The sequence below is a fragment of the Ricinus communis genome, chromosome 3 (genome assembly GCF_019578655.1).
Source record: "Ricinus communis isolate WT05 ecotype wild-type chromosome 3, ASM1957865v1, whole genome shotgun sequence".
Lineage (NCBI taxonomy): Eukaryota > Viridiplantae > Streptophyta > Magnoliopsida > Malpighiales > Euphorbiaceae > Ricinus > Ricinus communis.
In genome coordinates, this window is record NC_063258.1 from 32,700,331 (window position 1) to 32,712,365 (window position 12,035).

General features: G+C 31.0%; 1 protein-coding gene across 1 annotated transcript; it reads left to right on the top strand.

Annotated features, from left to right (window-relative positions):
• The first annotated feature begins 2,476 nt into the window (after window positions 1-2,476).
• On the top strand, window positions 2,477-7,599 carry LOC8274147 (eukaryotic translation initiation factor 3 subunit B). The gene is made up of 11 exons (XM_002515343.3): window positions 2,477-2,704; window positions 2,953-3,190; window positions 3,445-3,591; window positions 4,397-4,525; window positions 4,813-4,941; window positions 5,026-5,109; window positions 5,194-5,318; window positions 5,435-5,633; window positions 5,719-6,251; window positions 6,466-6,577; window positions 6,943-7,599. Exons 1-11 carry the CDS (start codon window positions 2,583-2,585, stop codon window positions 7,285-7,287), a joined length of 2,163 nt encoding a protein of 720 aa, XP_002515389.2. The 5' UTR covers window positions 2,477-2,582; the 3' UTR covers window positions 7,288-7,599.
• The last annotated feature ends 4,436 nt before the right edge of the window (window positions 7,600-12,035 follow it).

The following is a 12,035-nucleotide window of genomic DNA, read 5'->3' on the forward strand; positions in this document are numbered from 1 at the left end:
TTCTCATTTTCGTTTGCCTTTAAATTCATTTTGATTCTATTTTCTGCACTCCAAAATATTTTATTCCATTATGCTGTTTTTTCAAAATAAATAAAATTACTTTTATACAGTACAATTCTATTTACAGTTATATATTTAAAGTTAAAAGAATTATAACTATGAAAAAAATTTAATTTAATAAAAAATTTAATATTAAAATCTTTTCAAATTTAATACTTAGTCTTACTAATAAAATAATAAAAACTATTATAAATAAAATTGATGAGAAAAAATAATGCTACAACAAGACAAACATTTGATATTACATATATTTCTAAAGTTATAATATATATATATATAAATAAAAAATTAAAATAAAATTTAAAAATTTTATAATTTATTAATATTTATAATTAGTTTAAATTAAAACTATAATTTTTATTATTGTATAAAAATATATTTAAATTATAAAAATAAACATTAAACAGTGTATTTGTTATCGATTAAAATACGGCATGTTTTTCTAATTTAACATTTGGCCAAATTAAACTATTAAAGAAAAAATATTAAGCTGATAATAAAAGTAAAAAATAAACAAAATAATAGAAAATACTAAGCATTCATAACCTTGTTCATTGGGTCGTACTCTCAAAATGTTTCTTTTTAATAATAACTTCCAATTACTGAATAAATTTAATAAATCTTCTAGCAATATATTTTAAATTAATCTTAATTTTATATTTAATAAAATTATCAATCAAACTTATTAATAGGATTATAATTTCAGCAATAATAGAAAATAAAACGTCCATTATAGTTATTGACTAATCCATAACTTAAAGATTTTATTTAAGTAAATAAATACGTGACATAATATTAAATATATTTTATTCATCTTTATTAGATAAGTTCTAATAATTTAATCTGTAATTTATTTATAATCATTTTTTTCTTTCATTTGTTGTAATTGTTAAATTTCTAAGATTTTAAATAAAAGTAGCAAAAGAAATTTATTTGAAATACATTTAGGAATGAATTAGTAACTCTAATACTAATTTTTTTTCTATAATCAATATTATAATCACTTTAATAGATTTTAACTGATAATTTACTAAGACAACTTAATTTTCTTTTTAGCTAAGACATCTATTTTGAAAATATAAGCTGACTTAGTAAGATTATCCAATAACTGTTTTATTTATCGACTTTTTTCAACACTAGTTTGGGTGCTAGCTCAATGTTTTTGGCTATTTTATTTAGGCAAGTATTAAACTAGTATATTAAAGTTTATTACTAAAACTAGTATTGCATTGACCGTTATTATTATTTTAATTATAATATAATTTAATAAATTTTATAATATTTTAAAAAATAATAATAAACTAACTATTTTAAATATTTTTTATTGATACAATAATAAAAAATTTATTTATTAATTTTAATATTATATAAATTAATACTATCAGTATAATTAATATTACTATTATCTAAAACTAAAATATAATTAAAAAATTAATTTATTAGTAAATATAATATTTAAAAATATTATTTTCTATAATTAGAATTATTATCTAACTAATTAAATTATTAATTAATATATAATATTAAAATATAATTAATATGCTATTTCTTAGAACAATCATTATCTAATTAGAAAAATAATTATTATCTAGTTAGAAAATTAATTTATTATTAATATGTTATTTCTTACGATTAGAATCGGTGTTTAATTATAAATATAATTTTTTAATTAATAAATAAATATAAAAATTATAAAATTCACATAAGCTCGAATCTCATGTGTTAAAATAAGTACATATGTCAAGATAATAATTCTATGTGTCAAAAATTAAACACACAAGTCAAAAAAATCTAAATCTATGAAATTAATATATATAAATTAAAAATATATATATAAATAGATGCTAAATTTAATAAAAAATAAAATTACTTTAGTAATCGACTCAAGAGATTTTACAACTTTTTGATTCAAGAAATAAAATTGAAACATAAACAGATTTATATAACTTATAAATGCTAAATCTTTTTTGAATGCTATACATATTATTACTATATTCTAATATTTACATACGCTATACATATTATGCTAAATCTTTTCCCGCTTTAATCCCATATTTAAGAGTCAAATACTTTAATATATTCACAAATTGTTACATTATTAATTATCTTAATTATTAATATTTTTCTAGTAAACAATATTGACTGTATATTTAATTTTAACCGGAAACATTTTGATTTGTCTCGAAGTAGGCCAGAGAGGTGATATTTAACGGGAATCAAACAGTTCCTAAATTAAATAAGAAACGACGCGAATTGGGCCGCGTTCAGTCTCGAAGTAGAGCCCAAACAGAATATAAACCAAAAATCAATTGATGGTTGTTTCGTAAATATACAAACTGAACCGACCCAATTAGCTGAGCTATAGGCAAAACCCTAAAAATCACCCACTCCTCAGCTCTCTGTCTCTGCAACTCGAATCCACATCCCTCTCTCATTTTTCTATTTATATTCAGACCATAAAAAACTGTCATCTCTCTCTCTAGAATCTAGAGAGAGAATCCTTAAATCACATAAGGGAAATCATGGCGGACGTTATGATGATGAATGACATAGATGAGCGTGCTGCGGCAGCCGGAATCGATCTCTCGCAGCTCGATCTCAGCTCCATTCATCTTCCTCCTGGTGAAAATTTCGGAATCATCAGGTACAGAATATTTCAATTTTAACCTAACTTGTTATTGTTATTTTTGTGCTGAAGTCTCTGTTTTGTTTCTGTAATACTGTAAAGTAGCTGACTTTTTAGGTCTGTTTTAGCATTACATTTGTGTTAAATATAATGGCAAAATATAGGTTATTATCGTAATGAATTAACAAAATAATAGAAGAAACAGTTTAAATTACATTTGTTTGTTGCTCTGCAGCTTTTTTAATTTTGATTTTATGCTATGTCAGTGATGATGAAGATGTTCACCAACGAGAGCAGCTGGATTTTGAAGCTGGATTTAATAATATTATTGTTGTTGATAATCTTCCAGTTGTTCCCAAGGAAAAATTCGAGAAGCTTGAAGGTGTTATTCGAAAAATTTATAGTCAGATTGGTGTAATTAAGGAGGATGGACTTTGGATGCCTGTTGATCCTGAAACACAAAAAACATTAGGTTACTGCTTCATTGAGTATAACACACCTCAGGTGATTACTTACACTTTCTCTATGTGTGTAACTTTATATTGAATTCTCTCTGTCAGTGACCACTGCTATTTTCTGCATGTTCTTGGCATACTTGTTTGCTTATTTATGTGCAATGTATGCTGACTAAGGACCAATTGGTTTGTGCCTTGAAGAACTAATGCTTTTGGCTATCGAGGGCTTGGTCACAATTTATCTTAGTTCCTTTTCTTTTATTGGAGGACAGTTTTTCTGATTGGTATCGATCATAACTACAGGAGGCTGAGTTAGCCAAGGAGAAGACAAATGGTTACAAGTTGGACAGAGCACATATTTTTGCTGTCAATATGTTCGAGGATTTTGATAGATTTATGAGAGTTCCAGATGAGTGGGCTCCTCCTGAATTCAGGCCTTATGTTCCTGGGGTAATTGGTTTGACCTTTTCTCTCATATTGTTCTCGCTTGTCTTATCTGCTGTTTTCCTCTTTCAAATCTGTTTATTTGACATGCATGTGCATGTGCTTGGACATGGTGTTGTCCTGGGGCGTGTTGGATGTTATAAAGCCTATATATTTAATAGACATTCTTTTCTGGTTGGTGTTGCACTCTTTAGTTTTTATACTGTCAAAGGACACATTGGACAGTTTTATTTGCGTGGAATTGTAAGTCACCAATGTAAAACAGATCTGGGAGGTGTGGAAGGATAAGGTATTGCTGGTTACATAACAAAATACCAGATATTGCAGTATAAAGACAAAAAAAACTACCAACTTCTTTTCCTTTCCCATCATTCCACCCATACTGTTCTTTGAAAAAACTTGTCTCTTTGATTTCAGCCCTGCTGATTTTGCATTTAGCATCAATGTACAACTAATTAACCTTAAAAACACTCAATTCTCAATTACAAGGGGCGTCTGAAAACTTAAAACTTGTTGTTCTTAATTCTCAATTCTTTAAGACTATTGCATATGTAGTTAAGTATTGTTGTAATGTGCTCTGACACAGAGACTGATTAGAATTTGCTACCAATACTGTTATCTAAAACCCTGTCATGATTGTTAAACTTTTTTGATAACAAAGTATATTTTCAAGGTTGCAATGTTTTCCACAAGCTTATGCAGCTTGAGAATTTTCATTTGCGTTCCCCGTATTCTCTCTGTTGTGCAAATGATTGTTTGAGATGTAAGGGTAAGATGTACTCATAGGGCTAATGCTTGTTTACTTTTACAGGAAAATCTTCAGCATTGGCTTACTGATGAAAAAGCACGAGACCAGTTTGTAATTCGGGCTGGCTCGGATACCGAGGTTTTCTGGAATGACGCAAGACAGTTGAAGCCTGATCCTGTTTACAAGCGTGCTGTAAGTATCATCAGATCTCATGTTGTCTCTTAGAGCATAATTAGATGCTCTGCTATTGGATATCTATCTTTGTGCGAGGGCACAGATGTGTTGTGATAGTTTGGTGGGTGGAGCGAGATACTAAAGCTTAGCTTGCGGTATATTTATCATCAGCATTGGTCAACATCCAATCTTAATGCTGCATTGTGTTTTTTCAAGACTGTTACTTGTATATATGAAGGACTCTGTTGCATTAAATCCTTTTCTAAATGTGTTTTGATGACTGTTCTTTTATGTATGTATTACAGTATTGGACAGAGAGTTTTGTGCAGTGGTCCCCACTTGGGACTTACTTGGCAACAGTTCACAGGCAGGGTGCTGCTGTCTGGGGTGGTGCAAGTGCCTTTAATAGGCTTATGCGTTATGCTCATCCCCAGGTTCTTCCTTTGGTTTTTGTTTTCACAATCTATCTGGGTTTATTTTGATTTCATGATATTAAGCTTTCATAATATTTGATACAGGTTAAACTGATCGACTTTTCACCTGGTGAGAAATATTTGGTTACCTACAGCAGCCATGAACCTAGCAATCCTCATGATGCAAATGTGAGGTTTCTATTTCTGCATTGTTTATTTTGTTAGACTTGATTTTTGTTGTGGTGGCACCACTAACATATCCTTGTTGTTCAGAGGATTGTAATAAATATTTTTGATGTAAGAACTGGCAAAGTGATGAGAGATTTCAAGGGAAGTGCTGATGAATTTGCCATTGGAGGAACTGGTGGTGTTGCAGGAGTATCCTGGCCCATATTTAGGTGATTTCTCTATGATATGACCTACACTATCCTGATGGAAATGTTCACCTTAAATGCTGACTGCTGAAGTTAACTTTGTTATCATCATGTCTGATGGAATAATACTTCATGTCCAGGTGGGGTGGTGGAAAAGATGACAAGTACTTTGCCAGAATTGGGAAAAATATGATATCTGTCTATGAAACTGAGACCTTCAGTCTTATTGACAAGAAGTCTATGAAGGTTGAAAACATTATGGATTTCAGTTGGTCACCAACTGATCCCATTCTTGCACTCTTTGTTCCTGAGCTTGCTGGAGGAAACCAACCTGCTAGGGTGAGCACTTGTCTTTCGTATGGTTAGAGGATTAATTAGCTGCTGTGTATTAACCTTTTTTTTCTTGCAATAATCAAATTCATAGGTTTCCCTTGTTCAAATTCCTAGTAAAGAGGAAATGAGGCAGAAGAATCTTTTTAGTGTTAATGATTGCAAAATGTACTGGCAAAGCAATGGGGACTATCTTGCTGTAAAGGTTGATCGCTACACCAAATCAAGGAGGACCACATACACAGGATTTGAGCTTTTCCGAATAAAAGAACGAGATATACCCATCGAGGTATTGGAGCTTGATAACAAAAATGATAAAATTATTGCCTTTGCTTGGGAGCCAAAGGGTCACAGGTTTGCGGTTATTCATGGGGATAGCCCAAGGCCTGATGTAAGTTTTTACTCAATGAGGACTGCCCATAATACTGGTCGAGTTTCAAAGCTCACTACTCTCAAAGGCAAACAAGCAAATGCTCTTTTCTGGTCACCTGCTGGCCACTATTTAATACTTGCTGGACTTAAGGGTTTCAATGGACAGTTAGAATTTTATAATGTTGATGAGCTGGAGACCATGGCAACAACTGAACATTTTATGGCCACAGATATTGATTGGGATCCTACTGGAAGGTAATTTATTCTATTAAAGTTTGTTCCAATGTAGGATGTATTTTTAGAATGATTTTGAAGTGAGTGAAAGTGCATCACCAGCGTCTTTTTATTATTTTTCAGAATACGCAATTTTAGTGGTTGCTAATTGTATCATCCTAATAGCTTTGACGCAAGCAAAAGGTTCATGTTTGCTAATATGGTTGTGAATCTGTGATGCTTGTGATGTCTGCAGGTATGTTGCAACTTCAGTGACTTCAGTTCACCATGAAATGGAAAATGGATTCAATATCTGGTCGTTCAATGGCAAGCTACTTTATCGAATCCTCAAGGATCATTTCTTCCAGGTAAGCTTTATCATTATTGTGCAAGCCACAATTTGTTTGTAATGGTGTAATGTGATGGCTTTGTTATTTTTCTTTTGTTGGCTGATACATTAACTACACCATCAAAAGTAAAGTAACCTTCTGCTCCTGAACTTGGATAGTTTCAAGTAACAGTTAATTTATCATTTTGGAAGTGTAGTAGTAAAAGTGAAGGCATCTGCTATACTGGGCCTTTGAGTGGATGAAGTTTCCTTGCGTATTAAACTGTGATGGATAATTGGCTTGTTACTTACTTTTTATTAACTTCTGTTGCCATCTTTTGGTCTGGGTATCTTTATTTTACAACTATCATTGCTCTAATCTTGATTCTCAATAATTTTTGACAGTTCCTGTGGCGCCCAAGGCCACCATCCTTTTTGAGTCCTGAAAAGGAGGAAGAGATAGCAAACAATTTGAAGAAGTACAGTAAGAAATATGAGGCAGAGGATCAGGATGTTTCATTGCAATTGAGTGAGCAAGATCGTGAGAAACGGAGAATGTTGAAGGATGATTGGGAGAAGTGGGTCAATGAGTGGAAACTACAGCATGAAGAAGAAAAATTGGAGAGGCAGAAATTAAGGGATGGAGAAGCCAGTGATGAAGAAGAAGAGTACGAGGCTAAAGAAGTAGAAGTTGAGGAATTGTTGGATGTGTCAGAGGAGGTTCTTTCTTTTGAATTTGGACAGGAGTAAGCTTAAGCAGTATTAGAGATATACCCAGAGCTCATACAGGTTATAAATCAACTTGGCACTGAAGTTGTTGTGGAGGTACACGAAAAGCTTGGCTTTAGGACCATAAGTAAGTTCAGTGTTTGAGTTTTTCTGTTAGCGACTTAATGGTTGGTGTTTTCTTTCATCTAACATCCCAGTGGATCTGTATTAGTTTCGTAAATTTTGTTAGTCCTGATAAGGATATCATTTATTTTATGATGCTTATTCTTATTTTGGAACTGACCTGCGAGGCCTATTCAATTTTGTCAGATAAATTTCAGTTTTTGAATTTCATTCTTGGGTCGCTCAGATTTAATTTCTCTTTTAAATTATTTGGGGTGGCCTTTGTTAGTTGTGTTGTGGGACAGAAGCTCCTTGTTCTATGGACGTGTTTCACTTTTGCCTTTCAAATGGGTCTGGATGTGGATTCATGCATACGGCAGTAGAAACCTTGCCAAGTGAAACAGATTCTTATAATAATGTGACTTCCATTGCTGCGATGGAAATACTGAAATTGACAAGGGAATCTCTTGGTCATGCTTACCTCATTTCGTATGATATCATTACGATTCCATATTAATCACTTGAAAGCTTCCAACATAATTAATTTTGTACGCAACTGCTTAACGCAGCTACAGAAACTGGCTCGAAAAAGTCTAAGAAATGTGAGTTGAGCTTTTCTTGTTTCAAACCATGTCTAGGACTCAATTCACATCTAAATGAGTTAAACATATTCACGATGATTGTCCTATATTATTTATTTAGGAATTATTTCTTTCTTTCTGACTCAGATGCCGACAATAGAAATCGAATGATGAATGATGATGTGAGGAGTAAATTCGTCATCTATACTCGGATCAGTCCTGCTAATTTAATTTTCAAATTGCTTATTGGATTTAATCTCAATTGCCATTCCAATCTATCTAAAAATTTGACCGCCTTGCGTAACTTTGTCTGGTTTGAAAACTAAGGGAAGCAATCAAACCCGTTTGATATCCTAATATATTCCCAATAAGTCCAAGATATCTGCAAAAACAATAATGTAAGCATTCGAGTACAAGATATCTGCAAAACAATTATATAAAATTAGGCATAGGGTCATTGCTAAGAAGTGAATGATTTGATTAATGGTGGGTAAGAGAAGTGGAATTAAAGAAATCACAGATGACTCGCAAATTATTGCCTAACCAACTTATTCATGGTTATCAAAACTAGCTAGCAGATATGATGTGATATAATAAATAAAAATATAGCTCAATAGTTATCCAACTTAAATGTGAAAAGGGGATTATATCATCATGATACATATTATGTATAATATAGTTTGTTTGCCCGTCAATCTCTCTCTCTCTCTCTTTCAATGGGGGGGACAGATTCCAGCTTTCTTCCACTACTTACTGCAGGTGTTTGCTGGCCAAGATTCTGTTCATGGCCCTCTCTCAAAGATTCCATCTATCTTATTACCCACTAACTATAATATGTCTGCCCCACAATTAAACCAGATTCTTAATGGGAATTACATAAACTCATAATCAAGACCCACACCAAACCATGCCTTTTGCTTGTGCAGGAGAAGGGTTGGCTGGCCAGACATAATATTGTTTTACTAGGCGATTCCTTCCACACGAAACCTTCCATACTGCAATATGACTCGTGGACCTTCTTCCACTGCCTATGCGGTAGGTATTGGCAGACATTCCAGTTGACGCTGGAACTAAATCTCTTTGAATTGGGAAACCTATGGTGTTTGAGATGTTAGGCCTAAACCACTTCCCATAATAACTTAATTGTGATTAATTACGTTTGGTTTGGTTAATCGCACTTTCACTTAGACTCAATTATTAGGTAGCTTGTTGCATGCATGGACTTTTTATTTCTAGATTCTTGCTTCCTAATTTACAATTATTTTTCCATACTGAACAAGCAGAAAGAAAATCGGTTTTCTTCAGGTCCTAGCTGTGCTAATTAATTATATTAAGCCTGCTTATTCCTTTTTTCAGAAGTTAATGATATTTAGTCAATTATATAATTTGATTCTTAACCAACTCAGTACTCATTTATATTTGGATAATTTTGTATATATCACAGCGAATCAAAAAGATAATTCTCTTTTGCTTTATATTCTTATAAAATTTAAAATATTTAAAATATATATAAATTAAATATTTTGCTCACAATATTTATATATGTATATATATTAAAAGAAGTGATAACTACGTAATGAATTATATACGTATTTAAATAAGACGAGAAGTTTCGAACTAATTCGAAAATATAACAGATCATCGTACAAAATCCAATATAAATATAGACTCCTGAGTAGTAGAAAATTCAAGCAGATAACAACTCATTCAGTCCTAGAACAACCTAGATAAAGATCACATATCTTGAAATTATAAGAATAAACCCAATCAAACACCAAGAAGTGGAGTTTAACTAGAAGGGTAACATTTTACAAGTAAAGAGACAAGTCCTATTCTCAGAGAAATAGAACCAGTCGAATATCCATATGAGGAAGTCTAGCTTACAACTTTGGTATCTTACATTCAACTTATTCTTCTATATTTTATTTACTTGTTCTTCAAATCATCCGACTTAAGTATCGAAGTAAATTTAAAAAATTTACATCGGATGTTTCATTATTTTGCTTGTGTTGCCAGGTGGACCTCTAACTTGCCATTAGAAAGAAAGAAAAAGAAATATTTCCTACAAGTGTGTTTTTACCCAGTGAAAAAATCAATATGTATAATGTATATGAAAAAAGATTGAAGACCTTTCTCCACTACCATTAAAGAAAAGGAATGGTACAGTGGTAGCATTCTGGGTGGGCATTGAGAGAGCAATTTTGTAAGATGTTACAACTTAGAACTAGATGGTCCAGTGGCGACAATGGCCTTCCCTCTAGGATTCAATGTGTATTAAAATTCTTCTTTAATTAACTTGTTTGATGTATTCCTAATCTATGCATTAATTATGAAACCAAGACTATGCACCTCATCAACCTTAAATTTCAGCCTTTAGTTAAGTAAAGATCAAAACTCCCATGGGAGGATCAAATATACAATTTTTTTAAAAAGGGTTCATTGTTTTCATCAAAAGATTTTAATACATGAATTAATAAAGTAACCACTGTTGCTAATGATTCCCAAATCTTAGCATGAAAGATTAATTAGACTGACAGGAAACACAATCATTTACATAAACTTCATAGAAGCTTCTTAAACATGTTGCTTCTTTTTGTCCATTACCTTATACTATCAAGAGGGGCAACTGTGTATGTAGAAAAGTTTCATAATAAAAAAATAAAGAAGAAATTTGCCTCATTTAATTACAACTTTTAATTTCATTTCTGATGGTGTCCATGGTTGTATATGCAAGCAATTATTCAAGCATGTAGTTGCTTCCTAAAAAAAGATACATATGAATTAATCTAGAAATCACTATAATTAAAGGTACTTTCTCATTAAAGCATGAAAAGAAATCTCATCCTTCATTAAACCCTGAACACATTACAGGTTATCTAATACTTTCAGGATTAACCCTTTCAATTTGTTACCAATCCGTTTCAGCCATGAAATGATAGTTGGTGATGCTTTTACACATAATTCAGGTTTTGGGCAATCCTTTTAGCAACAATTATTTGATGGATTGTGGACCCAAGACCTTGATTAATCACGCAATATTATTAAGTGCAAGATGTGGAAATTATAGCTTTCTTTAAAGATTAAAAAAAAAAAGAGTACAAATAAAATTGGGTTTGTTAAGAGTTGAGAAATTCCTATATAGAAACACAAAGAACAAACTAGTTTTAATTTCATTAAACTTTGTACAGAAAGAAATATAATTGCTATTATAATCCAGAAATTCAACTGTTTGTTATGGATCAAATAATTGTTTATGAATTAATACTCTAATTAATTAATTAATTACACTTGAAAAACACTGTTGGCTCCATGATTGATATATCTGACTGGCCAACAACAGCAACTGAACAGAGAGACACATAAAGACGACCCAAACATCATTTTTGTATCATTCGATGAAGGAAGTGGTCACCGGCTCTCCAGTTCTAATAAATTATGGAACAAAATAACATTATTAATTTATATCTTATTAGGCTCTACCTATACTTCAATACTTAGTTTCATATAATTTTGATAAATATTTTAACTTGTTTTTTTTTAAATTAAATATCTTTTAACGTTTATTTTTATTTAACACAAATATTATGTATTATATTTAAATATTATTAAAAAATAAAATTTAAATATATTAAATTAAATTATAAATTAAAAGTGTGTAATAGATTATAAATTCATCGGATTAAATTATTAATAGAAATATTAAAATGAACAAAATGCTGAAATGTTTTATTTATTTGAAAGCGTATAAATAATTATAAAAAAGAAGATGCGACGTTCATCACTAATTAAAAGGTTTTTTTTCTTAAAAAATACATTTCAGATAACAATGAAAAAAGAAAATATTATTCAAGAAAAAGAAGTTATTCAAAATATTTTAAAAGAAAAGATATGAGAAAATGAATGATTATTAGAATAAAAAAAAAAAGTGAATAATTCGAGTGAGAAACCCTTGTTAAGACAAAATAGGCAATGATTGATCATGTGGGAAAGATTGGAGGTACCATAAAAATTAGTAATATTAGTTGATGTTAATATCAGTGAATAGAGAGGTTTGTTATAGTGGGTGACGTGTAAGAATTGATTATC

Excerpts from the sequence above, each read along its gene's own strand:
- LOC8274147 (XM_002515343.3), top strand. The coding sequence starts at position 2,583 with ATGGCGGACGTTATGATGATGAATGACATAGATGAGCGTGCTGCGGCA. Across the intron at positions 2,705-2,952 it reads GAAAATTTCGGAATCATCAG|TGATGATGAAGATGTTCACC; the intron begins GTACAGAATATT and ends ATGCTATGTCAG. Across the intron at positions 4,942-5,025 it reads TGCGTTATGCTCATCCCCAG|GTTAAACTGATCGACTTTTC; the intron begins GTTCTTCCTTTG and ends TATTTGATACAG.